Here is a 27,466-nt window from a genome sequence, read left to right as displayed (position 1 = left end):
TAAAACTTTGGACCTACGGACAAGCCACCAATGTCAGGATTATGGGAGGGATTTTCCAAAGTGCTCCGCGCTGGCCTGTCTTTACGGCTACCGACATTGCAGGGAGTTGATCCTTGGCATCAGTAGGGGGCTGAACACCAAGCAGAGTTCTGAAACTGCACCCCCCCCCCATCATTGCAGTCGTGGAAATGAGCATGACTAGCCCAATGCTTCCGAAGGTTTTAAATGGAGAAAACCGTATGCCACTAGCCCTTGGATTTTCCCAGTGGCGAGATGTGACCAGTAGTACGATCGGCCATTGATGTTTGAGAGTTGTGTGACTTTAAAGCAGTGGTTTTCAAGCTGCGGGTCAGGACCCAGTACTGGGTTGCGGAATGTGAGGCACTGGGTTGTGGTGGCTCCAGTCAGCACCGCCGACCAGGTCGTTAAAAGTCCTGTTGGTGATGCTGCCCAGCTAAGGCAGGCTAGTCCCTACCTATTCTGACACCGCGCTGCACCCTGGAAGCAGGTCTGGCTCCTGGGCAGGGGACTACAGGGCTTCACGCACTGCCCCCACCCCGAACACTGTCTCTGCACTCCCATTGGCTTGTTCTTGGCTAATGGGAGCTGGGGGGCGGGGGTGTTGCCTGCGGGTGAGAGCTGCACGGAGCTGCTTGTGTGTCTCTGCCTAGGAGCCAGACCTGCTGCTGGCTGCTTCCGGGGTGCAGCGCCATCCGCAGTGCCAGGACAGGCAGGAAGCCTGCCTTAGCATCCCCGCTATTCCGCTGACCGGGAGCTGCCCAAGGTAAGCCCACACCCCAACTCCACACCCCAATCGCCTGCCCCAGCCCAGAGCCCTCCTAAACCCGGAGCCTCTTCCTGCACCCCAAATCCCTCATCCCCGGTCCCAGCCCAGAGCCTGCACCTCCAGCCCAGAGCCCTGACCTCCTCCCGCACCCCAAACCTCTGCCCAAGCCCTGAGCCCCTCCCACACCCCAAACCCCTCATCCCCAGCTCCGTTTGGTTGTGGTCATCAACAATTTTCTTCAACTGGGTTGCCAGAATAGTTTTTTTGAAAACCAGTGACAGAGTACAGAACTGTATGGCAGGTAGGTGTATGCGCACTAGCTTTAATTGAGCTTGCCTGGGTAACAGTGAACTGAGGACTGTGTGGATTTTGTCATGGTCTAGCCACCCCAGTACAAGCCCGCTGGGGGCTCTGGGTATGTATTCAGGTTGCTAACCTGAAGCTGGGGTCTATGCAACTGCATCTTCACTGCTATTGTTACTCATGCGGGCTAGAATAAAGGTAGCACGGATGTATCGACACCCGCTGCCGTTGCACCTTTGCTTGCAGTGCTGATGTACTAGCACTCAAATCCGACGTGTGACGCAGGCAGGTCTCAATCATCTTGCAATTGTTGAGAAAAATGTCAATGTAGAGGCGAGTGCAGTGGAATGTGTACGTCTGCCTCACTCCGAACGATATTTGTATTGCTTCCGTTGGCAGAAATAATTAAGTATAAACCTGTTTTTCTTCTTGATACTCTTTGACATGCTTAGTCTTTACCTTGGGATTTATGGGAGGTAAGAATTTTATACAACTTCCGGTTTGGTAAACTCTTACTGTCTACCTTGGCACGTGTTGGCACCGTCTTCTTCCTCCTCCTCCCTCCCTGCCACGCTAGAATTGCTTCCTGTGCCTCGAACCTGCTTTCGCCTTCTGGTCTGTGGATTGGCCTAAAAAGGCAGCCCTGTGTTCTGGCACTGCACCTGACGCTCCTAGCAGAATGCACTATCCCCTGTGCTGGTAGCTCTCCTGTCTTTCCCTTGGTGTTTTTGCATTGCAGTCAGCATCGCCTGAAGCTAACCCTACCCCTGCCGCACAGTCATATTTGTTCCTTTCCTCTCCAGATCTCCAAACCTTTCTGTCCTCTCTCCCTTTCATTGTGCAACCTGCATGCCTCTCAACTGCCCCTCCTGTATGCAAATTTGAGATATCTGCCAGGCTTTGCTGCTCGTGGTCAACCACTCTTAATAGCAATGCTGAATCGAGAAACGCAACCTCTTCGTTTCTGCTCAAGAAATGAATCTGCCTTCCTTTGTGTTAACGGGCCAGCCCCTCTGCTGGTGTAAAACCAAAGTAAGAGGGATGACTGATACCAGGGGACAATCTGGCCCAAGGTTCCTATATGGCTATTGAGCTGTCTCCACTTTGCATGCCCTGGGCACATTGAGAAGGATGCTTCACCTATGTTTTTTTTACTGGCTGTTGATGTTGATCTTTGCTTCCCCTGTTTGTGCATTGTCTGTCTGTCTGTCTTTGAAGAAAAAAAAAAGTCTGTATCTTCACAGGAAAAGATGTCAAGCCTTAAAAGTGGACAGCCCTGGTTGCGGATGTCTGCCTACTGCGTGGCAGTGCAGCCGGTCCCTTTGAGAACTGTTTGCTCTCATGTGCCCATCATGGTCTGACATGAGTCAGCTGAATGTTCCTTCCTCAGATGAACGAGTGCCTCTTATTCCCCGAAGCTGTGGTTTCTTTGCTATCTTTGGGTAACAGAGTGAAGGACCGCTGTATATTCTTTCCCTTTTGTGTCCTCCCAGACTGTGGCGGGTGCGGGGGGTCTCCAATCACTAGGCTTAGGTGGAGTTGGAAACCCTGCTTCTCCTTTGTTTATACACAAGGAAATATACTGGCCCACCTGTGTTCTTGCTATTAAACAGAGCGTAACTGGGGAGAAGCAGTTTGAATAAAGTGAGGATCGGCCCAAACTGTGACCCCTACCCCTGTCATAACCTAGTCCCAGATTTGGACCTTAGCATCCAAAATATGGGGGTTAGCATGAAAACCTCCAAGCTGAGTTACCAGCTTGGACCTGGTAAAGCTGCCACCACCCAAAAAATTAGTGTTTTGGGGCACTCTGGTCCCCCCAAAAACCTTCCCTGGGGACCCTAAGACCCAAATCCCTTGAGTCTCACAACAAAGGGAAATAAACCATTTCCCTTCCCCCCTCAGGTGTTTTCTCCCTGGGTTCCTGGAGAGATACACAGAAGTAAGCTCCGTGAATCTAAACAGAGGGATTCCACCCTCTCTATTTCCAGTCCTGGAAACAGAAGTACTTCCCTCTTCACCCAGAGGGTATGCAAAGTCAGGCTAGTAAATCTAACACACACAGATTTCCCCCTGACTTCTTCCTCCCACCAATTCCCTGGTGAGCACAGACTCAATTCCCTGGAGTTCCCCACTAAAGAAAAACTCCAACAGGTCTTAAAAATAAAGCTTTTTCTTTCTTTTTATATAAAGTACATAAAAATGCTCTCTCTGTATTAAGGTGACAAATACAGGGTCAATTGCTTAAAAGAAATATGAATAAACAGCCTTATTCAAAAAGAATACAATTCAAAACATTCCAGCAACTACACATATGCAAATAAAAAAAAACCATATAAATCACTATCTGATCTTTTGTACGTACAACTGGGAAACAGAAGATTAGAGAAGCAGGAAACAGAAATCCTCTCATAGCCGAGAGAGAGACAGGCTCAAGACAAAGAACAAAGGAACCACACACAGATTTCCCTCCACCCAGATTTGAAAAAGTCTTGTTTCCTGATTGGTCCTCTGGTCAGGTGTTTCAGGTTACTTCTTTCCAGGTGAAAGAGACATTAACCCTTAGCTATCTGTTTATGACAACCCCGAACTCCTAATCTGCTTTGAGTTTGGAAAAGCTTTAACTTTGAAATAAAGTAATGGTTTTTTTCATTGTTGCTACCTTTGATCTTCTGCTTCCTGTTGGAAGCAGGAAGGGCTGAAACACTCTGAAAAAGACATTATTCCTGGGCTGGCTGGAGTAGGAAGTTATTAGTGTCAGAGTAACACCTGGGAACCCCAATCAGGTACCAGAACCCCATTGTACCAGATGCTGTATGCACAAGTAACAATGAGCAGAGTTCCTTGCATCAGAGAGTTCCCAGTCTCGGCAGTGTACCCGCTATCTCACGAGACCCTATTTCCATGAGATTTCAGATTCAAAAGATCTGGGTTCCTGTCATTGGGACAAGCACCTGGAATCAGATCCTCAAGTCTTGCTGAGCGGGAGTGAAAGTTGTTTTAAGCCACCTTTCTGCTCCCCTTATCCTGGGAGCCAGCTTGACCCCACCATAACTGAGAGCAGCCTCAGAAGTATGCTGACAGAAACAGTTGCCTAGGGACAATTGTACCAGCCAGGGATCACTGGAACGTAAGGCACCCCGGGCCACACCCTTTCTTGCCCCAGCCCACTCGGATACATTGAGAGCGGGGGGATGTCTGAGACTTTGTCTACACTACACACTGGCTGTGGCATATAGCTACACACTGCGGTGAAAGGTAGGCCATGTCCACACTGTGGTGTGTAGCTACGCACAACAGTGAAAGGCTCTGGCGGGGGCGGAGGCAATGGGGAAAAGCTCCATCAGCTCCCTGCTGCTGGAGCTTTTCTATGTGGCAGCGGGATGCTGCTGGAAAAAATGCTGTGTAGACAGAGGAGGTACTACTTGGGCATGTAGAGGGCCGTGCCGAAAAGGTTCAGATGTGTGTTTGCTCACCTAAGCAGTACCTCACTGTTGACACCATACTGGGGTGTGTGCAGGGTCTGTACTCTACACGCCACTGTAAGTAGTGCGCTGTGTAGATGTACCGTGAGAGAGGGGAGCGTAGAGCCAGGGACGCTGGTTTGAACCAACCAGGCTTCCCTAACTTCCCCCGTAAGGCAGGTGCCTCGTTTTTCTACTGCAGCGTTGAATCCTCTGGCAAGTAACCAGCTTTGTCGAACCTTGCCGTCGCATTTCAGGGGGTTGTCAGGAGACCTGGCTCAGTTCTGCTGCTCTAGAGATCAGTCTGGTGGACGCGCGCCCGAGTGTGTGTGAAGATGCTGATCGATAAAACAAAGCAGAAAACCCATTCAATAACAAAGCTTCCAAACCTGGGTATAGCAAAGGCACCTCCCCCATCTCTGTGACCGTACATGACTGCACTGTCCCTGGGCTGCTATGGTGAAAGTCCCTAAAGTAGAGACATAGGCAGGTGACATCAAAATGCCTTTTGCTGAAAGCCAAGAGACTAACTGGATTCCATGCCTTGCTCATTAAACACAGTTTCTGCAAATTAGCTGGCTGAGAAATCCATTGCTCCCCAGGGGTTTCTTTTCACCTGTCCAAACAAAGACACACTTGGCCAAATGGATGTTGGTTGCTGTCAGTCCCTGTTACAAGCCTATTGAATTCAAATAATAAGCAACCTGGGAGTGAATCTAATTAAACAGGAGTGACCTGTGTAGCGTTCCATGTGTTTGTTTGTCAGAGCTGTGGTGGGAAGTGTCTACTTGGTGGTTATAGCTCAGGTATTCAAAATATCCATGGTATTGTAAGGTCATGAATGGAGTAGGCAGGAAACATTAGGAAGGAACTGGTGGGATAAAGTGTGTGTTAAATTAGACCAGTAGGGTGGCTGGCAGTAAGTAATGACTGTCAGCCCAAGGTAATTATTTTTTCATAACTCCTGCTGTTATTAGCAAAACACTTACGGGATCTTGTAGGTTTCAGACTGGAAGCTGACTGCGCTTGGGGTTAAGAAAAATGGTGGTGCTTGCACTGTGGGAATACTGTGTATATCCAAGCTTGACTCATAGATAAATCCAGGTGCCTCAGGAGGGTTACTTGGCCAGTCCATTGACTTGAGTGGTGTCTAGGAGACCCGAGGCATGAGAGCAGCAGAGAACGGGTTTGACGCAGATGTGATGGGGAAAGAACATGCTGGATGCGTTGCTCTTGTGGTGAGATCTGCTGGCGAAAGTGTGTGGAATTTCTCGGAGGATTCTGTTTCCCTCCACTCAGGAGGACTCGCCAGTTGAAGAGAGGGATGTGAGGAAACTACAGGTATAAACTTGCCCATCAGTGGAGGGGTGAGAGGCCTATAGACACAGCTGGGGCTCAGATCTGAGGCCTGACCTTGTTTACTGAGTGTTTTGAAATTAGATGGTTTCATTAACTGGTAAATCAGTAGTGATAACAAGGTAGAAGGTCTATCCCTTCCTGGCAGGCTCTCTGAACCTCTGCTGAAAAGGTTGATGTTGCTTACTGTTTAACGCCAGTTTGCTGAACTGTGCTCATGACCCACACACAGCCTACTTTGCAGCTATCCAGTTTACGTGAAGCACAACAGGGCTCTATTTTCCCCTGAAGTTCTAGTGAGCAAAGCAGGATGGTGTGAGAGAGGCTAGCTAGTGCAGGAAGGTTGGGTGAACAAGCCTGTTGGCACCAAGTTCAAATCTTGCGTCGAGTTAGTCTTCACTGTGTTGGTTCTTGTTCATTCCAGAGCCACTAAGTTTGCAGAACTGGCAGTTTTTGCTGCAGAAAGGCCTATTGCTGGACTTAGCAGGAGGTGGTCATATTCCCAGAGCGGTGAAAGGCCCCAGGATTGGAATAGCGGAGCGAGGGCAGAAGGTTAGGCGTGAGGTGCATTGGCAGAGTCGAGGAAAGGGAAGAACACACGCATTACCAGTCTTTAGTCCCTCCTGGAAGTCCGCCATTTCCGTGGGCACTGAATTCATACTTCCCAATTAAGGAAACCCTAAAATATGTTCTTGGGAGAAGGTTTGTTATAATAGACACCCTCTTCACCTATTGATCCCAGTGAGAGAGCCTGTTTTCTTTGCTTATCTGGGCTAATATTGCTTTTCACATTTACCACAGTGTAACACCTCCCCCCATCCCCCGATTGCTTTCTTGTCTATTCAGCTATCAGCTGTCTCCCCAAAGGCCAACACCCCGACTGCATCAAACTGTATGGGGCTAGTCTGTTCAACCAAACCATCACTGGGTATGCTTGGCCTTCTGAGCTGTGTTGATCCTCATGAAGTCTCCAATCACCAGGCACTTTCTCCTCCACAACACCATGCGGAGTTTCTTTTAATTACAGTGATTAATTTTCCTAAGCAGCTGCTGCTGTAAACAAATGATGAAAAGCCACTCAGCTTCCTTCTCCACAATAGCTATAATAAATGATCCCGTGCATACCGCCTTACTGGGCTAAAGTGCATTGCCCACACAGAGTTTTCTTGGCCGTCCTGTAAATTGAAACCTTGCTTCCTTTGAAGGGACAGTGAGTCACACACATCTCTGTAGTACAGTCGCTCGGGTTAGGAGACACAAGGGAACATTTACTAAGCTGGCCACATATGGGTGTGTGTGGGTGTGTTCAGTGGGCTGGATTCTGTTCCCAGTTACACTGGGGTAAATCCAGAGTTGCACTGTTGTCATTGTCCAAGGCCACTGGAGTTAGTCTGGATCTGCACCATTGTTATTGAGAATACACAGCAAGCGTCGGAAAGATCACGAGACTTGCTGGTGGAGTTGCAGCTCTGTTTCCATAATATGTTCAAGTGTTTGTAGTTCATCTGAATTGCAAATAGCTGCCCGGCTGATCAGTGCCTCTGTGAATGTCTCATTTTCTGCTGTTTCCCCCCTTACTTACCATGCACTTCTCCTTTTTATCCACTGCCATCTTTCTCCCCTTCTCTCCATCTCTCTTCCCCAATCCCAACTGCCAGCCTGAAAAGACTTCCTCGAGCAGCGTGCAGTCCGTGGATCCGTGTCTTGCTGACAACCCTAGTGATAGCACATTTGCTGTGGACTGGCCCAGCCAGTCCACAGAGACGCAGCCAACACAAGTAAGTGGAATCCAAGCCTGAGTCTATCCAGAATGTAGTGCTCACATGAGTCTGGAGGGTGGGTGGCAGTGGTTCTAAGATCTGCAGACTGGCAGCTGTGTCCTAGGTTGTGGAGAGCAGGATGTCTGGGTTCTGGTGGTTGTTGTGGTAGCACCTAGGAGCCCTAGTCATGGAACAGATCCCCAGGACGCTAGGTGCTGCACAAACGCAGAACAAGACAATCGCTGCCCCAATGAGCTTACAGTCTGAATACATGTGTTGTGCTAGCTGTAACAGATGCTAATGACAGCACTCCATGCTTAAACCCTGTTCAGGGCTACCACTCTCCTGATATGGCCTCACTACTCTTACTTTGCAAGGAACAAGGTGCTCCCCCACTTTGGGAGATAACATTTGGGAAGGTTGAGGCACTAGGTCTGCTCCCCCTTTAAGCTGCAGCCAGTGGGGTCAAATGGAAATGGGAGGTGACAGTAGGCAGTGTAGAAAGGTTCGTGCATGAATCCGCCATTTTGGAGGGATCTACCTTAAATTTGGCGCTGCTTTGTCTAGCGCTCTAAGTTCAAGAGGAGCAGCTAGGGGGTCCTTAGTTCTCAGCCGGGCTCTGCTAGTGACTTGCTCTGTGATCATTTAGCCGGTTTGCATGTCAGTCTCACCATCTGTAAAATAGGAATAATACACAGAGGACAGAGATGCAGGAGAGGACACAGCCCAGCAGGGCACAGCCTGTCCCTTAATGACTTGACAGTGTTTTGAGGAGATCATTGTGAAGTATCAGTGTCCTCAGCTCTATGGAAAGGGAAATAAGAACGACAGTCCAGTCAGAAGTGGCTGTCCTGACAGACTGGCGCAGATTAGAACAAGAGAAATTCAGGTCCCATTTGAATGCACTGCAAAGTTCAGAGCTGTAAGTTCTAGGCCTTCCTCGCTGTTACCGGAATAAATCCCAAATGTTCGTATAACACAGTAGGCCTTACCTGCCAGCAACTTCCTGCACCAAGAGCTTTCCAATAGGATGGGCATTCCTGGAGCAGTAACCTGCCTCATCAGACTGGGAGGTATCTGCACAAGGACAACTTTTGCCAAGGTTCTGATCTCAGAGCCCCACATGGGTGGGCCCCTCTGCCTGAAGCCCCATTGACTTCAACGGGACTTCGAATGGCTGCAGGGTTCTGTCTACACAGAGCTCGTTGCAGAATCTGTGCCTAAGACAATTTACGCCATTCAGAATTCTGGAGTAGTTCTATAACTTGCTTTGGAAAACTCCTGCATTCTATAGTATGTGTATTAACTTACATATGTAGAGTATGTGTAAGTAGATAATTACCTTCATGTCCATTAGTATATTTAGTAAATCTACACAGAAAATATAAGTATGTATGTACTTTATTATATATTCATATACATATACTGTGTATATAAATATATTTGTGCGTATATATTGTAACATGCGTACGTACACACAGATAGACACACAAGATCTCCTCTGTTGTAGAGCTGCGTATAACCAATAGTAAATATCTAGTGAAGTTATTAAAACTAGTCACTGCAGTTTTCCTGGTAAGTGTTTTGGTCATAGTTCTGAGGACCCTTTCCGCACGTTCCTCTCTTGTGGAATTGAACAGTCCTTTAAAATCCACGGCAGTTTCTTTTATGATGGCTTCTGACCCTTAAGAGAACCACGGCTGCGCACTGAGGGTCGTGTCTCATTGGCTCACTAGGTTCTTGTGACCCCCTCTGGTGGCATGGACTGTGTGGATCAGCTGCCTGCCAGTTGCTTGCTGGTAGCTGTTCTTAAGGGATAGATAGTCTGGAGGCTGCTAGATTAGCTGGACCCAGCTGTAGATTTTAGGCAATTTAGGGCATGCATTTTTGTTGTGTTTCGAAATGGCATATACTTTGTATGAACTCACAGCCCCCAAATCTCTCTGAACATTCACACCTGGGAAGCAGCATCTAGGCAGGGAGAAATTGGTGAATATTTCTCTCTAGGCATATTGCATATTGGAGCTTGTCCTTCCATCCCCACCAGGAATCGCAGAGCCTTATAACAAGAATATTGCTAACAAAACCCAAATCCATAATCTTGCAAGACATCAAAAGTCATGTTTGTGCTAGAATGATCACATGGATCTGTTTTTCTTCTCACATCAATGGCAGGGGGATCAAATCCTCATCTGGGGTAAATTGTTATAAGGGAGAGGAGGATCAGGCCCCCTGGGATTATCTGTCTAAGTGTTGCAGGATTGGGCCCTCCAGTTTCCAGGGAGATGGGCTGGTGGTTTTCAGCCCAGGTATTGTGTGTGTAACTGAGTATTTCATGAAGATACATTTGATGCTGTGAAACATTTGGTCTTTCCCTATGCAGTGTGCGTGTGGGATGGAGAATTCAGTGGAGCATTCTATACCAGAGGCGTAGAAATGTAGGGCTAGAAAGACATTTAACAGGTCATCTAGTCCATCCATCCTCCCCACCCCCGGTAAGGAGGCAGGACCAAGTATACCTAGACCGTCCCTGACAGGTGTTTGTCCAACCTGTTCTTAAACACTTCCAATGACGGGGATTCCATAACCTCCTCAGATAACATGTCCCCGTATTTAAGCTGCAGCAAGGGAGATTTAGGGTAGATATTAGGAAAAACTGTCCAGTTCTAAGGATAGTTAAGCCAATTCTGTATCTGACCACCACGTGCACGCGCGCACACACACAAACACCTCGTCATTTCAGAGTTACACAAAAATTAAACATTCCAAGTAATATTGATCCCTAGAAATTGCCTGTTAGGGGATTTTGCCTTTATGAAAGTTCCTATAAGAATTAAAACCAGGCCAAGTATTTGCAGATGACCTCTGTTTATTGGATGAGCTGAAAACCAAATAGTAACCTGGGTCATATCACTGACAATTTTTTTCATTCCTACTCAGTCTGGCAGATTAACAAGATTCCCATTTCTGCATCTTGTACTGGATGGGCCAAATCCTCAGCTTGTGGAAATCAACATAGTTCCATGGAAGTTGATGTGGTGACATTGATTTACATCAGATGAGCATCTGGCTCATAGTCCTCAATCCAAGCCCTAGCATCATAGAACCATAAGGTTAGAAGGGACCACAAGGGTCATCTAGTCTATCCCCCGGCCAGGATGCAGTATTTGGTGTGTCTAAACTATCCAAGACAGACGACTGTCCAGTCTCCTTTTGGAAACCTCCAGTGAAGAAGCTTCCACGACTTCTGTAGCCAGTCTGTTCCTTTGTCCTACTGTTCTTACAGCTAGAAAGTTTTTCCGGAGATTTAATCTACATTTGCTATGCGGTAGGTTGATCCCATTGCCTCTTGTCCTGCCCTCTGTGGCAAGAGAGAACAACTCTTCTCCATCTTTATTATGGCAGCCTTTCAAGTATTTGAAGACCGGTATCATGTCCCCCCGTTAATCTCCTCTTTCCCAAGCTAAACATACCCAGTTCCTTCAGCCTTTGCCCCTATGGTTTGCATTCCATCCCTGTGATCATCTTTGTCGCTTGCCTGTGGATCCTTTCCAGTTTCTCTACATCCCTTCTATACATTGGTGACCAAAAATGAAAACAGTACTCCAGCTGTGGCCTAACCCACGCCGAGTAGAGTGGTACTATCACCTACTGTGATTTGCATGCCAGGCCTCTGTTAATGCAACCTAAAATTGCATTTATCTTTTTTTTTTTCTTTTTTTTCTGCAACAGCATCACATTGCTGACTTATGTTGAGGTTGTGATCTAGCACAACTCCCAGATCCTTCTCAGCAGTGCTGCTGCCCACCCTGCTCTCCTCCATTCTGTATTTGTGCGGTTGGTTTTTCTTCCCTAAGTGTAGCACCTCACATTTATCGTTGTTGAATTCCATTTTGTTGTCTATAGCCCAGTTCTTCAATTTATCAAGATCCCTTTGAATTTTACCTCTATCCTCCAAAGTGTTTGCAACACCCCATTGCTTTGTGTCATCTGCAGATATGATCAATATGCTCTCTATTCCTAAATCCAGGTCATTAATAACGATGTTAACCAACACCAGGACCCAGAACATATCCCTGTGGAACCCCACTTGAGACCTGCCAATCTGACATCATTCCATTAATAGTTACTCTTTGTGGTTGTTTAACAAATTTATGTGTCCGCCTAATGGTACTTCCAACAAGCCTACATTTTGCCAGCTTATTTATCAGAATGTCATGTAGAACTGTGTCAAAAGCATTGCTGAAGTCCATATATATTATGTCCACCACATTGTCCCCCATCCGAAAACCAGTTACCCTGTCAAAGAAGGTGATCAGGCTGGTTTGGCATGATTTGTTCTTAGTAAATCCATGCTGGCAGCTAATGATTCTCTCTTCATCCTCCAGGTATTTACAATTGAATGTTTTATACATTGCTCTAGTAGCTTCCCAGGTATCGAAGCCAGGCTGACTGGTCTATAGTTTCCCAGCTCTTCCTTTCCCTCCCACCCTTTTAAAAAGATGGGAACTATGTTAGCCCTTCACCAGTCTTCCAGGACCTCTCCTGTCACACATAAGTTTGCAAATATTATTGCCAGTGACTCTGAGATTTCTTCAGCTAATTCCTTCAGCACCGTGAATAGCATCAGGCCCTGCTGATTTGAATTCATTCAGAATGGTCAGAAGATCTCTGATATGTTCTTTACTTATCCTGATCCATTCCTTTTATTGTCTATGGTAAGTTTGCTAGTCATCTGGTCACATGGTGTTTTTTTTTTTTTTTTTTTTTTTGTGAGAAGACTGAAGCAAAGTAGGCATTGAGCAGCTCTGGCTTCCTATCATCTTCCATTACCAGCTCACCTTCTCCATTGAGCGGTGGACCCAAACCATCCTTGATCTTTCTTTTTGCCTGACATGTTGAAGAACCCCGTTTTGTCTCTAACATTTCTTGCCTGCTGTAACTCATTCTTTGCCTGGACTTTCCTGGTTTTGTCCCTAGACGCTCATGCTATTCCCATGTATACTCTTTAGTGACATGCCCCCTTCCATTTCCTGTATGTGTCTCTTTGGGTTTTTAGATAGCTTAGAAGCTCCCTGTGCAGCCACCTTGGCCTCCTGTGGCTCTTCTTATCCTTCCTCTTTCGGAATAGCTTGATGTTGAGCTTCTAGTGTTAGATCTTTTCAGAACTGCCAGCCCCCTTTGACTCCTTTTCTTCCTAATTAGTCTTCCCATGGGACCTTGCCTACTATTTCTCTGAGTCATTTGAGATCCACTTTTCTGAAGTCCTGTGTCCTTGATTTGCTGTTCTCGTGTCCTCCTTTCCTTAGGATCTTTAATTCTATCAGATCATGATCACTGCCTCCCAAATTCCCAACCACCTTCACATTCATAGCTAATTCATCCCCGTTGGTCAAAACTAGATCCAAAATGGACGATTCCCTAGTTGTTTCTTCAACTTTCTGAATCAGAAAGTTGTCCCCTACGCAGAACTTGCAGGACATACTGTGCTTTGCTGCATTAGTCTTCCAGCAGATATCAGGGAAGTTAAAATCCCCCATTAATACTACCTCAGGTGTGTTAGCTAATCTTGTTGTTTGCTTATAGAATGACTCATCCACTTCTCCTCTTCCTGATTTGGTGGTCTATAATAGACCCCTACCATAACATCACTACCGACCTTTCCCTTTTTATCATCACCCAGAGACTCTCAGTAGGTCTGTCATTCACGTCTCCGTGGACCTTGAAGCAAGTGTATACGTTGCTGACATACAGTGCAACACCACCTCTTTTCTCCCCCATCTCTCTCCCTCGGGAACAAGCTATATCCCTGAATGCTGGAACTGCAGTCATGGGAGTTATCCCACCAACTTTCTGTAATGCCAGTTAAGTCATTTGCTTCATACACCATGACTTCAGTTCATCCTGCTTCTTCCCCAATCTCCCTGTACAGGCCTGGAAGATATTTTGCAGACTGCCCTGTTTGCCTTTCCTTTTGCCTTTTTAATGCAGTTTTGATTTTTAGGCCCATCTCCAGAAATTTTCCCCCTTTCCCATGTTTTCATCACTTGAGCCTAGATGTGCATTGGCTGGGTTTTTGTCACCATCCCCCATAAGACCTAGTTTAAAGCTCTCCTTAGCAGGTTAGCCAGAGGATGTCCAGAGATGCTCCTCCTAGTATTTGCTAGAGGGAGCCCACCCCAGCACCGTAATTCGACAACCAGCTGATGGTTCCAGGGAGGAGAAGAAGCCAAAGCCCTCTTGCCGACACCATGCACGTACTTCCACGATTCCGTTATAATTCCATAGAGATCTGTACCTGTTCTATATAGAGAATGGATCAGAGTTTGCTCTTGGTTACACCTGGGTGAATTGGGGTAGCCCCAGTGACTGCAATGGAGCGCCTTTACTGGAGTAACTGAGAACAGTATTTGGCCCAGCAAATGAAAGTGTCAGGTCAGCTGCGTGTACCTGCATGTGGTTGTCTCCTTTCCTGTGGCTGCATGCAGTCAACTAATTCATTCTGTGCTCAGGTAAAACTTCCACTAATTTTACTCAGAGCTTTACCTGAGGCTGGATGGAGTGGGAACTACAGGCTTGCTAGACTATGGAGAGTCAGGAAAATATATGAGCAAGAATCATTTTCCTAATTGCCAGGAGATGGCAGTGGTGGACAGCGTAGATCTCCGTGATCTGGCTAGCTGTGATCTCTGCCTGGAGAGTGTAATCTTTAAAGTCATCTCTTTTCCATGCACAGACTCTCTCTGTCTTCTCCCCCCCACCCCCCCAAATAACTCTCTTCCTGGATGCCTCTTGTGTTGCAGCCAACAGAAACCGCTCCTGCCAGTGCTGAGCCGGCTGGGACGGAAGCACCTCCTGCTAGTGCCGAAGCATCCGGGACAGAAGCCGCAGCTGGAGCTGAATCACCTAAAACGGAAACTGACTCAGGATCTGCTCCTGTAAGAACGTAGGGAAGGTGGGGTCCCGTCCTCTCTTATCCCGCTCTTGATTTGCAGGGGCAGCTGTGATGGAAAGAGGGGCTGTGAAATGATCAGGCGTGGAAACTGCCCGTGTGGCTGGCATGCTCATGTTGTGTCCCTGTTCACAGGCCAGACATGCACTGTTTGTCTTGCACGCTCGAGCCAAGGCCTTTGGGAGCAGATGAGGAACCTTCCTCTCCCTCAGTCCCCTAACCCTCCCATGCCCCGAAGCCAAGCCAGTAGGAGTTGTGATAAGCCCGAATCCCCAGACCTCTAACTCTTGCTGTGACCTCGAGCAAGTTGCGTCACCTCACTGCCTCCATTTCCCAGTCTGTAAGAGGGGCGTTATGCCACTGGCCGCTCCACAGGGGTACCGTGAGGAGTGAGGAGATGTGAATGTCCCAGCAGCGTGGCACCACTGCGTGTGTATTTTACGGCTGTGAGCTTGATGGGGCTCCCTAAATGTTCAGTATCGCAGAGCTGATACGTTCCCCAGAGAATACAAAAATGTCCATATTGTCCCCCAAAGGGTAGTCAAACCACCTTCATCACCCAGCCTAAGGTCACTGATAATCTAGTCCCTTACAAGCCCGGATCCCTCGATAGTATCTTCCACCTTCTCTGCTTTCCCTTTTGCGCCAGTCACGGCTATAAGCTGACATGACCGAGCATGCTTGGAAACCGCACTGCCAATCAAGGCGCTTGGGATCCGGGGCAGGCAGTGGCTGGATTTAGTGGGTCCCTGCGGCGGGGGAGCAGTTTGGACGCTCTTTTCTCAGTCTCGCTTTGTTCCCTTTCTCCCCTTCTCTTTTCCGCCTGCCCCCCCCCCCCAGACTTCTCTGCCTGCTGTCGTCGTGGAGACGTTCCCAGCCACCGTCAATGGCACTGAGGAGGGCAGCGCCCCCTCCGAAAGGGCCGACATGCCACCGGGCTTCCTGTTTAAGGTAAGCGCCTGCGGGGTGGGGGCTGATCCGTCCCTGCGACCCACATGCAGGAGGCGTTACACCAAGTGCTGTGACACCAGTGGCTATGAGGCTGCCAGGGACTATGGGATGTGGGTTCCCTTAGATACCGGGTCAGGTTCACTGCAGCCAGTGCAGGGGGCAGCCTATTTGTCCCCCCCCCCCCCCCCGGGCTTTTGTTCTGCAGGGGGCAGGTTGAAGTCATGTCCGCCTCTCCCCATCCCAGGGGTAGGGGGATGGGGAAAGCTCTAATCCCTGTAGCTGAGCCTGATGGAGCCCTGCAAGCCCTGCAAGCTCTGGCTACGCCAATTGGTCCTCTTGACCAGGTGCCCGTTGTCATCTGGAAAAGTGTGACAGGGTCCCATTAAAGGCAGAACTCGGGCAGATAAACCACAGTCAGGCCTGAAAGTTCAGAGCTGCGTTTCCAACACACCAGATTTCTAGGGTCAGTCCCATCTGGGGGTTTGGAGACCATCCCATAAAGAGGTGTGATAAGAGTGAGCAGTGGAAATAAAGTCCCAGATCGCAGCCGCTCCCGTGTTTGATGGTGCTGGGATCCGCCCCAAACTGCAGGGTGACTTCTGACCTGCAGGCAGTTTCTGTGCCCTGGGCTAAGGCGGGTGTCAGAAACTCACAACCTCTCTTTAAAGGGGATCTGTGCCCTTTGGAGGTAAGAATAGGGTGACCATATTTCCCAAAAGGAAAATGCCCAAAGCCTCCCCACCCCCCATGGGGCTGGCCCCAGCTGCTCACCCAAGGCGCTCCCCCTAGACTGTCACTGGTCACTCGAACCCTGCAGGGCTCCCACAGGAGGCTGTCACTGGTCACTGGGACCCTGCTGACCGGGTCACTGGAACTTTGCCCTGCCGCCTCCCCCCCACCCCTGCTCAAGACTGTTGTTGGTTGCTGGAACCCCACCCGTCCCCCATGCACTGGAACCCTCCCCCACCCTCCAAGCCAGCCTCTCCCACACACAGGGCTGGCATCTCCCCACCACACGTTCCTCCCCACAGCACCCCACTTTTTTTGACAAAAGTGGCCATTTATCCCATGTGTTCTTGCCATTTTGATCAGTCAGCAGGAACAAACAGGACAAATGCCCTCTTTTGCCAAAAAAGTCGGGATGTCTGGAACAAGGCTTAAAAAAGGGACTGTCCCAGCCAAAATGGGCCATATGGTCACCCTAGGTAAGAACAGCTATTGTGGACTCCAATGCCATGACTCCATTGGCCCAAGTCACTCGTTTGCCTTAAATAGGGAACTCAGCCTGGGTCTAGAAGCAGAGGCCCATCTACACCAAAGCAGCTGGGTCTGAGCAATTCATTTCCGGGGGAGGCAGAGCGACTGTATGTAAGTTATAGAGAAACAGAGATGGGAGGGACAAAGGCCCAGATCCTCAGAGACATAGTGCCTAACTTCCTTTGAAATCATTGGGGATTGGGCAGCTCAATTACTTCGAGGATCTAGGCTGAAATGGCTGGGATAAAACTGTCCCGAAGAAATGGGAATCGCAGAGATTTGAAAATTCTGCACAAGGTTCCGCGTGCCTCGTCCCGCCTTTGGGGAGCTGGGCGGGTGCTCATCCGAGTCCTTATCTCTCGTAGGTTCAGGCCATGCATGACTATGCGGCCACGGACAGTGATGAGCTGCCGCTAAAGGCTGGGGACGTGGTGCTGGTGATTCCGTTCGACAACCCGGATGAGCAGGTGAGGGGTAGGGGGGAGAGAAGGCTAGGAGGGGTCAGGGCTGATCACTTTTCCTCCCCTCATTGGCTGCGGTCTGTTGCTGGCAGCTGGGTGGAGAACCTAGGGCGGGTTTTCTCCTAGAGTGGGGGTCCTGCAGAGACATCAGCCTGGAAAGTGGGGTGTGGGTGGGGGGGGCCCTCTACAAAAAATTATCCCTCTCCTCTTTCCTGTGACTACATCCTAAGGTAGCTAGGGCTTCCTCCTGCCAGCAGAGCAGCTGGTCAGGCCTCAGGAGGGCGCCTGTCAGTGCTGCTCCTTGATCAGCCAGCAGTGGTCATTACTTGGCTAAATCAAGGCTGATCTTCATCTTCTTCCTGCTCCCAATCCCAGCTCCTAGCGTGCTGAGAATCGCAGGCTGCAATCCCGGGTATACAGATCCTCTGCTTACAGGGAATCTTCCCAGCAGGTGGAGTGGAGAGGAGAAGCTCCAGGGCTTCACTCTTCGGGTGTGTCTACACTGCAGCTGGGAGGGGTCATTCCCAGCTCAATAGATGTACATGCGGTAGATGTACATGGGCGAGCTAGCACGCTAAATGGACCAGTGTGGTCGTGGGGGAGGGGTGGGCTAGCCACCTGAGTATGAATCAAGGAGCCCGGACGGTGTTGCACCCAGGGCTACGCCGCTAAGTTTAGTGCACTAACTCCATCAAAGCGAGTGTGTATATGTGGCGTCACTCCTCCCAGCTACAGCGTAGCTACACCTGAAGAGTGAGATCCTACCTGGGATGGGAATCCCTTCCAGCGACAGTGTAGACGTATCCTAAGAAGGCAGCATGCTATGGAGCAGGTCCTTGACTTCAGTGTAGCTATGGCAGCTATACCATCAGGGATGTTTTGGTATTGCTCTAATGTCATTGCTCAGCAGGTGGCTGTATAGTCTAAGGACTAGAACAAACCGTCATCCTTCAGCCGCAGAATCTTGTGATAATCTTGCCTGACTCTCCTAGGGAGAGGTTCAGACTCTCCAAGCCCAAGGTGAATGAGCTGGGACTGACTTTGTTTATTACGAGCCTTCCATAAAAGCGTTGAGGAAATCCTCCTAGCTATGCTGAGATTCAGGACTTCCAATTTAGGGAAGCTGCAGTTGTTCTGTTAACAGGAGTGGAGCAGCTGCTAGGAAAACACAGATCTAACCTCCCTGCCCTGCAGCCCTGGTGGCTTTTGAAGCAGGTAGAATTCCCTGCTCTTTAGAACAAAACCGTGGGGCTGGATTTCCCCCATGGAGGTCTGGATTCAGCCAGGGATAAAGCCGGCCCTTTGAATACCTTTTTAATGGCAGGCAGGCAGTGCGCTGCATACAAACTGGAAGGCAGAAGAGGGGAGGTTCTAGTCCCAGTCTCAGTTCTGCCATTGGCTTGCTGTGTTATCTGGGCAAGTTGCATCCCTGCCGGGAAAATGGAATTAACGCTGCGTATGCACCTGTCTGTAAAGCACTCGGAGATTTACAGCTGCTCCCTGCAGTGTGAGAGAGTCTTGGGAGGAGCTCAAACAGGCCATTTCTGCTGGCTATGGTATCCTCTTCTGGCTTGGACTTACCTGCCTCTAGCAGCTTCCAGGATAGAAAATCTGATCCTATGGAGAGTGACAGGGAGATTCCCTTCCAGCTTCGCTGGCAGGAGAGGGTGCTTATGGAGCAGAGTTTCTCTATGCCCTATACATGCACATGAGCTGGACGAAGCTCTGAGAGCCACAGTGCTGCGGTTGTCCAGGCTGCCGCCAGCCATGCTCTGAGTGTTGCAGCCTACTAACAATAGCTTCCAGAGCATCCTCTGCTCCAGCTCATCTCTGGCAAAACCTGGACCTGTAAAACGTGCCCATCAAAGAGCACGCTTGGTGCATGTGAGCAGAGAGAGCTTGGAAAACCAGGCAATCAATGTATTTAACTGTGTGTAACCATCTGCAGCCTCCGTGCTCAAATCCAGCAGCTCAGGTGTCAGATGCGGGATTATGGAGGGAGTTTGGGTGCAGGAGGGAGCTCCGGGCTGGTGCAGAGTGTTAGGGTGCAGGAGAGGGTGAGGGATGTGGGTTCTGGGACGGAGTTTGGATGAGGGGGCTCTGGGCTGGGGCAGGGGACAACGTGCAGGATCTGGGAGGGAGTTTGGGTGCAGGAGGGGGTTCTGACCTGGGGCAGGGGGTTGGGGTGCGAGGCCGGAAGGCGCTTACCACAGGCGGCTCCCGGCCGGCAGCACAGCAGGGCTCAGGCAGGCTGCCTGCCTGCATGCCGTGGCCCACGCCGCACCTGGAAGCGGCTGTGGCTGGCTGCTGCCGGCATGTTTCTGTGCGCCCCTTGCGGGGAGGGAGGCAGCAGGTCTCCATGTGCTGACTTTGCCTACAGGCACTGCCCCCACAGCTCCAGTTGGCTGGTTTCTGACCAATGGGAGCTGTGAGGACAGTGCTAGGGGTGAGGGCAGCACGTGGAGCCACCTCCCCACCGCCCGGGGCATGTAGAGATGTGCCAGCAGCAGCTGGCCACAGCCACTTCCAGGAGTGCCGTGGGGCCACGTCAGGCAGGCAGCCTGTCTGAGCGCCCCTCTGCTCCATGGGACTTTTAGTGGCCCAGAGATTGCAAGAGAGGTAGAGGAGGCCAGACAGAAATGTTAAGACGGTCTGGATCCGGCCCATGGTCCGTATTTTTCCCACCCCTGGCTTAGTCTGATGGGATGCATATAAATGAGCTCGGGGCTGAGGTGGATGCCTCACCCAAAGAGGTGGATGCAGGGTACAGATCAACATGTACAGCTGTTATAGTAAACAGTCCTCCATGCATGCGTTGTCCGTGGGGCCAGGATATGAAGCCGTTGGCTGTCTCGATGCACGTGGCTGGTGCCCCCACCCCAGAGCCTTTGCATGCTGCTAGCTGAGAGGATGCTTCCTCGTGACAGCACAGAGCTGAGCAGAGAGAACTGCACCAGGCAAGAGCGTCTGCATGTCTGAGCAGCCTTCTCCCCTGAAACCTTTCCTACTCCAGACGCACTCCCGGTCTGCAGGGAACCTCCTTGCTGAATGACCTCGGCAGAGGACAAAACACCCAGGGGCAGGGATTGTACAACGGCAGGGCTCTGCTGGTGGCTATGCAGTTCCTCCTGGTTTATAGGTTATCCATAGGTTTTAAGGCCACAAAGACCATCCAGTCCAAGCTCCTACATGACATGGGCCAGGGAATTCCATGCAACAATTCCTACACCGAGCCCAATAACTCGTGGTCCAGTGAAAGAGCATCATCTAGGAAGGGACCCCCCCCCGTCTCAATGTAAAGACGTACACTGGATCCCATTGCGCCCCAGGGGTCTGCTCACCCCCTTTGCCCATGGGCCAGGTTCTGATCTCTCTGGCACTGATCTGACTTCAGTGGGAGTCCTGATTGACAGGTGGCATAAATGAGAGCAAGCTCAGGCCTTGCATATAATCAGGCAGGGCTGGGAGCTTTGCCATTGCCTCCAGTGGGAGGTGGGCTTAGCTGCAAAAATGAAAAGAAGCTCCTTTGCCCGTCTTGTTTGGAGTCCGGTAAGGCTAGCTCAGAGCATCACTTTGTGCATCTGTTTCACCCACTCCCTTTCTGATGTCTCCCAACCTGCACTGCATAAAAAAATAATCTGGCCCTTGGTATCTGATCTCTCTCTCTCTGCCAGGATGAAGGATGGCTGATGGGCGTGAAAGAGGCTGACTGGCTCCAGCGTAAGGAACTTGATCAAAGTCGGGGGGTTTTCCCGGAGAATTTCACAGAGCGGGTGCAGTGAGAGCCCGGAGCTGCCAGCTGATTTTTTTGCCAGAAGAAAGCAAGTTTTCCGGCAGGTGTTTTAAAAACAAAAGAAAAGAGAATTTTAAAGGAACATGAGCCTAAAAAAAGTGTCAACTTAAAGGTTGGATTCTTCTTAAAGAGCAAGGTTTTAGCAGTAAAATGAATTCAAAAGTGTTATTAAAATGTATACATAATAATAAGACAGGTCAAATGCCCCTTTCCCATTTTGATTTGGCAGCATTTGAATTCTGAGGCTGATGCAGAACTGGCTTCGCGTGGTACCTGTAAATGCTGTTTTGGCTGAATTTTGGGGAAGTCAGTCTGATACACGAACAGGAAAGCGCTAAGGCCTAGATCTTCAAAGGCTCCTAACTGCCACTGAAATCAATTGAAGTTAGGATCCTAAATACCTTTGAGGATCTGAGCCCAGCTGTCCCATGCTCTGAGCCTGTGAACAAAGATACTCGTGGGTGGGTGGGTTCAGCTGTTTTGTGATCTAGGTTGCTGGCATGGTATCCTTAAAGTTTCAGGCACTGCCCATGTTACAACCTATGATAGGCCAAACGTCCTATTCTGCTGTTGAAAAGACCTATTTAGTGTACAGTGTTCACAAATATGATTGTGTGTGTGTGTTTTTGTTTTCTTCCTTTGAAGCTGTAACATGAACTGTGATTTTATACATTTAAAAGCAACCACAAAAAGTTATCAGGAAGAGTGCATATCGGAGTGAAATGTGTGCAGCTGGGCTCGGTCCAAAATTCCTCCAGACCTCGGAGGTGGACGATCGCAGCAGCACATGCCGACCCGGGAAATGTTCTTGAGGGAAAATTGGGAAACTGACAAATTAAAAAGAGGAAAAAATCAAACTTTGGATTTGTTTAAACTAGCTGTGAAATAATAAAGCGGAAAAGTTTAGATTCACGTAGGCAGGGATGGTCTTGAAATCTGGCTGTTTAGAAAGTGCAGTTTTATGGAAGAGGGTGGGGGAAAAGAAAGGGTGAGACAGAATATCTGAGACATACCACTGAGAAAACAACTCTGCTTTCTGTGTTTCCGGTTGTGCACTTATTTTCCTTTCTTGAATTCTGCATATGAAGTATTGTTAGACCTGCTTCCTCCAATCCTGTGCTGGTGAACAAGTTGAAGTCAGAGAAAAGTGAACTGTTTGAATACTTATTTAAAATTGCTGCATGACTTTATTATATTGTGACAAGTTAGACGCATGACTATCACATCGTCGATGTGGGGACGATACTCCAGGTCCTAATACTGACACTGGCCTTCCTCACAATTCTTTGCTCCTGTTTGGTTCTGGGAGTTTGAAACTCCCCTGCAGTCTGCTTGCTTAAAATAAAACAAAGTGGGTCTTACATGTGTTAAAGTCAACAGATTAGATTCCCCAGAGATCCTAAAGTCACATGGAGGTACTTTAAATGCTGCTCAAGCAGATCTGATCTTTTGTTTTTTAAGGTCACAAACTCCTGCCCAAACTCCTCCTCCTTTTTGCCTTGACAGGATTGGTATAGTTGTAGCTACCTCTTCCATACTTAGGACACTGTATGAAATAACACTCTCGCCTAACATAAGCTGGCTTTAGCAAAGCATGCAAAACGTTCTGGCACAGTTAAACCTCCAAAACAAGCCCATCTTTCTGATCCTGCTTGTACAATATCAAGGGGAAAAAACCTTCTTGCAGGTCAAAAGTGTGTGTGTGTGTCGGGGGGGGGGGGGAGGGTTTTAATGGTCAGCTTGTGATCTCAGTGACGCTGATGTAAATTCAGGAACACCGGAGTTACCCCAGATTTACACAGTAGCGTAACTAACACCAATGGAGTCACTCTGGATTCACACCAGGGTAACTGAGATCAGAATCTGGTCCATGTCCTCTGATTCTCTCCATATTTTGTTATTGTGTGTGAGATGCGGGGGAATTGGTGCAACTGATATTCCTTTATCCTTTTCCTCCTTCCATGCCCCCATTCCAAAAACACAAGTCTATTCAAGAGTAACTACTCACAGCACAGTTGTGCTGTAAGCCAGCACTGTATAATATTATCCCATCATTTTAATCAGAGGTGCCTTGAGCATCTTAACTAGCATGCTGCCCTTTCAAAATCTCTATTTTTATGCCTTTGTAAATCCAGTTGCTCCTTCAAAGAACAATGTTAGGGAAAAAATTTTAGAGGGATATCTAGCTATCTATCTATCAATCAAAAAGTGGGTTAACTTAGTTAACAGCAAGCTCTTGGCTTAAATGTGCTTATTTTTATGCAGAATCCTGTGGACTATTCGATTTTTTTTTAAAGATAACAAGTACCAGAGCTATAGTTTGTCTCCCAAGTAATCGTTTTATTAGTGACTAGCACGTTAAGAAGCTGGGCTAACTTCTAATTTATTGTATATGGGGTTTTTTTTTGGTCATCTGCTGTGTTTGAACCAGACAGTTGTTACAAAAGAAATCCTACTAAGGCCTTTTCAGTGTGTGGGGCTAACAAAGCAACTGTCCGGTACTGTATTGTCCCTGTAGAGCCTCTGCCCAAAAGGCGATGTAGTGTTCAGCTCTGATGAATTCTGTCCCAGTGCTGCTTGAAGAGGAAAGTGCCTCTCCCTCTCTCGCCCTTTGCTCCTGAAGAAATCTGCTCAGAGCAGACAAAATGTACCACCCAGGCACTATGCTTCCCAGCTAGGCCTGGATCCTGCATTTCTCGCACACACACAAACTCTGAGAGTATTGAGGGCATGAGGCCTGCAGGATCAGATCCAGGCATTGTAAATTGCTCTATGCAGAAAGCTCCAGCTTATATTGCAGGAGGCAGGCCTTGAGCTCCTGGGCCAAAATTAGTCCTGGTGTAAGCAGCTGCCACTCTGTTTATTTTACTGAAGAGACAGCTGCCATACCCCATGGCTGGATTTGAGCCTGTCAGGTGTAAGAACCCACAGTCCACACTGGCTTAGGATGGATCCCTGTATAAAATGGGCCAATAAATTCTGTGACCACGCTTGCTACTAGAATGGGAACGTTTTAGGGACTATGCATCAGATGTCCCCGGAAAAGCTGCTATTTCACTGTCTGTGAAGCTGCTGTTGGAGAGTTTTACTGAATCAACAATAAAGCATTTCTCTCCCCACCTCTCCTCCCACCAGCTGGTTTTGTCAGCTTGGTTAGAAGGGAGCTCTTGCCTGTCCAACTGCAGTTGGTCCAGTTACGTATTCCCCTCCAGCTTGAATGTAGCCACCTTGCCTTGTCCCAGAGGGCAGCGGTCACACAGCCACTGGATGACAAAGAAATAAGGCGTCATTCTCCTGTTTTTTCCTCCCGTCTCCTTAGCAGGGTCAGCAATCTGAGTTTATTCCCTGGCATTCAGAGAGTAGGATGCTACAACAAGCCCTAACCAGCTGTGGCTCCTACTTGCTCTCTGCCTTTTCCCTTGGCTAAATGCCCTGTGCATTTCTTCACTGGTCAGGCCATCTAGCAGAGAGAGAGTCCTGCAGCCCGGGCTCCAAGCACACTGAGCCAGTCTGCCCTGCTGTTTTCCCTAGCGGAAACCAAGCACCCATCACTCAACCTGGCTTTCCAATTCAGAGCGGTGCCTTTTACACAAGCTGTAAGTGGTGAGTTTTCTTTCCTCTCCCAGCTCTCCAAGGGCCTAAGCCAAAGCCTGGGGAAGTCAAGGGGCGTCTGACCATTGACTGGAGCTTTGGATCAGGGCTCGAGTGTCTGTTGTCCCGGGCAGTATCAGTTTATAGGGTTGGTTTAGTTTCAGAACATCCACTTGAATTATAAAGGCTCAAATTTGAGGGGAAAGTGAGGAGGGTAAGGAAGGGGGTTGGGAGAGGCATAGATCATCCGTCCATCATTTCAGGTTGGGGTGTTGGTAGTCTCAGCACCAGGTCTCCCGGTTCAGGGCTAAGGATGGGCGACATGAATCACTGTGAAGGTCCTTGAGAATAATAACTGCTGTAGTCTCTTGCACAGGGCAGTGTGGTCAGAGCCTGTCCTTGGCTTGGCACTAAGAGGAATCACACGCGCTGGAGCACTGTCTCTGTTCTTTGCAAACCAGCGATCACTCCCCTGAGTCACTAACCTGGGTATTTTGGGCAGCACACGATCCAGCCTAGAAGCTGCTCGGGTGCCGTCTACAACATGCTCCACTCCTGCCATCAGGGGAAGCCTCGGCCTCAGCACCTTGCAGGGAGATAGCTCAGTGGTTTGAGCATTGGCCTGCTAAACCCAGGGTGTGAGTTCAATCCTCAAGGGGGGCCATTTAGGGAACTGGGGTAAAAATCTGTCTGGGGATTAGCCCTGCTTTGAGCAGGGGGTTGGACTAGATGATCTCTGAGGTCTCTTCCAACCCTGATATTCTAGGATGCGCAGAATTGGGGCCCGCATGCTGCTGCTTGGTGTGAGTGGTTACTGCAGCTCCTTCCTTTTTCCAAAACAGACACTGCCAAACCCCAGTCCTTGCTGCAGAACCCAGCAGCCACTGAGCTCCATTGAGCAGCCTGCCAGCCGCCTCTGCGCTCGCTTGCGCATTGCTATGAGCGCGTGAGAGCTCCTGAGCACCCGTAACTTTCAGCTGGTCAAGGGCAGGTGCGTGGCACCTCCTTGCTGAATTGTGCCAGAGTCGCAGCAATGAAGCACATGCGTAGGTCCCATATCAGTCAAATGAATCTTAGGCACTTGCTTAAGAACTTACCTGGACTGGGTCCTGCTGGCCGTAGTCAGCACTGACCCATTCCCCATGCATCACTGGAGCGACACCTGGGACAGATTTGGCCCATTGGATGTAAAGTTTCCCCTCCCTTTCTGTGTTACGAATGGCTCCTCCAGGGGTGACCAGGCATTGGAGCAAAGAAGTGGACAGGAGTGGAGGAAGCCAGTAATGTTCCCCTGCAGCGCAGCTGGGAACACAGCAGAGTTGTACAGACTTACCCCCAGTGCAAAGGCCTTCCATGCTAGAGGAGCCCCTGCATGCACCAATGGGCCCGCTGCCAGAGTTGCACACTGTTTAGTGCTGGCCAGGGCCTAGCCAGTGCTGGGGAAGAACTAGGGATGCCACCTGGCAGAGGCAGAAAGTTTCAGTTGGACCCTTTGGGCTTGGCTGCGTTTGCATGGACGTGGCGCCATTGGTGGCTACAAACCCTAGTGCAGAGGAGTCACAGTTCATGTGGCTGCACCCTATCGGCAGGAGGAGTCTGTGCACTGGGGTAGCTGCAGCGGTGACTAAAATCCCAGGGAGCAGCTACCTAACAAAGGGCCCAGAGCTGCATCGGCTGCCCAGTCCAGCCTCCCATGAACCAGGAATGGCCTCTATGATTTCCTGGGCTGTTGCAGGGGCGCTCTAGGAATGCAGGCTCAGATTGAATGTCCTGTCTCCATCACCCATATAAAGTGAATGCCGACCGCTGCCAAGGCAGGATCCGCACTGCCACTGGTGGTAGCATTGTGTGCTCCCTGGGCCCCGGAGTCCATGACCACACAAGGCCACCAGGCCCAGCTCCTCCAATGGGAGTTAGGAGCCTAAATGCCTTTTGAGGAGCAACTCCTCTGAGTCTGAACTGGGGGGAGGTTTCAGATGGAGAGAGAATGCCCTGGGCTTGAGCTTTCCTGACCCAGTTGCCACTGAACACATGTCCAATGGGAAGAGGGGCCCCTGACTCCACTCCGGCCTAGGGAATTGCAGACAGATGACAGCCAGGGGGAGGCGCTGCTTTTCCCGGTTGCTCCCAGGCTCTGATGTACTGTGTGGGGTGTTGCAGGCTGCGCCTTCCCATCAGCCTGGAGTATGAAGCTAGAAAACACCTGCGCTCCTCATGTCACGGGCAAGATGCAATGCAATTAGATTGGACTGAGGCCAGAAAAACAAAGCAAGCTTATTAGGGCAGGCTGGGGGAGGCCCTTCCTTGTACTGCACACCACACATCCTAGAGAGCAGAGGTTCTCAACCTGGGGTCCCCTGAGGGGTCACAAGCAGGCTTCAGGGGGTCCACCAAAATAAACCAGAAAGCAAGGCTGGCATTAGACTCATGGGGGCCCAGGGCAGAAAGCCGAAGCCTGAGCCCCGCTGCCCAGGGCTGAAGCCAAAGCCTGAGGAGCTTAGTTTGGCTTGGGGCCCAAGACTTGCTATCCGCTAACGCTGGCTCTGGTTTTTAATTTACTGGCTATGCAGAAAAACAGTTACTGTGGTCTGGGGAGGGAAGTTCTTACAGCATGTTGGGGAGGCCTCAAAGGTTGAGAACCCTGCCATAGATCATTGCACACATGGGAGGGGGGCAGTTGACTACACCTCACCCCTTCAGTTCTTGTGGAACATAGTTCCTGAGTAACCAACCTCCCCTCCTGCCCCCATTCTCTGGAGTGGGGAGGCAGATTTTGACAATGGGGAAGCCC

At 49.5% G+C, this 27,466-nt stretch overlaps 1 protein-coding gene across 9 annotated transcripts in view; it reads left to right on the top strand.

Annotated features, from left to right (window-relative positions):
* Nucleotides 1–21,976, top strand: part of BIN1 (bridging integrator 1) — a 158,284-nt gene extending 136,308 nt beyond the window's left edge. For 5 of the 9 annotated variants that reach the window (XM_050917061.1, XM_050917058.1, XM_050917056.1 and 2 more), the window contains 6 exons: nucleotides 1,543–1,566; nucleotides 7,569–7,688; nucleotides 14,474–14,608; nucleotides 15,463–15,573; nucleotides 17,196–17,297; nucleotides 20,966–21,976. In XM_050917061.1, the coding sequence (XP_050773018.1) occupies nucleotides 1,543–1,566; nucleotides 7,569–7,688; nucleotides 14,474–14,608; nucleotides 15,463–15,573; nucleotides 17,196–17,297; nucleotides 20,966–21,073 (600 nt within the window). In that variant the 3' untranslated portion in view covers nucleotides 21,074–21,976. The remainder of the gene's footprint in view (nucleotides 1–1,542; nucleotides 1,567–7,568; nucleotides 7,689–14,473; nucleotides 14,609–15,462; nucleotides 15,574–17,195; nucleotides 17,298–20,965) is intronic. The other 4 variants (XM_050917060.1, XM_050917063.1, XM_050917064.1 and 1 more) reach the window with 2 other exon arrangements.
* The last annotated feature ends 5,490 nt before the right edge of the window (nucleotides 21,977–27,466 follow it).

The sequence above is a fragment of the Gopherus flavomarginatus genome, chromosome 10, assembly GCF_025201925.1.
Source record: "Gopherus flavomarginatus isolate rGopFla2 chromosome 10, rGopFla2.mat.asm, whole genome shotgun sequence".
In the NCBI taxonomy this organism is placed as follows: Eukaryota; Metazoa; Chordata; order Testudines; family Testudinidae; genus Gopherus; species Gopherus flavomarginatus.
This window is presented reverse-complemented; position numbering and strand designations above follow the sequence as displayed.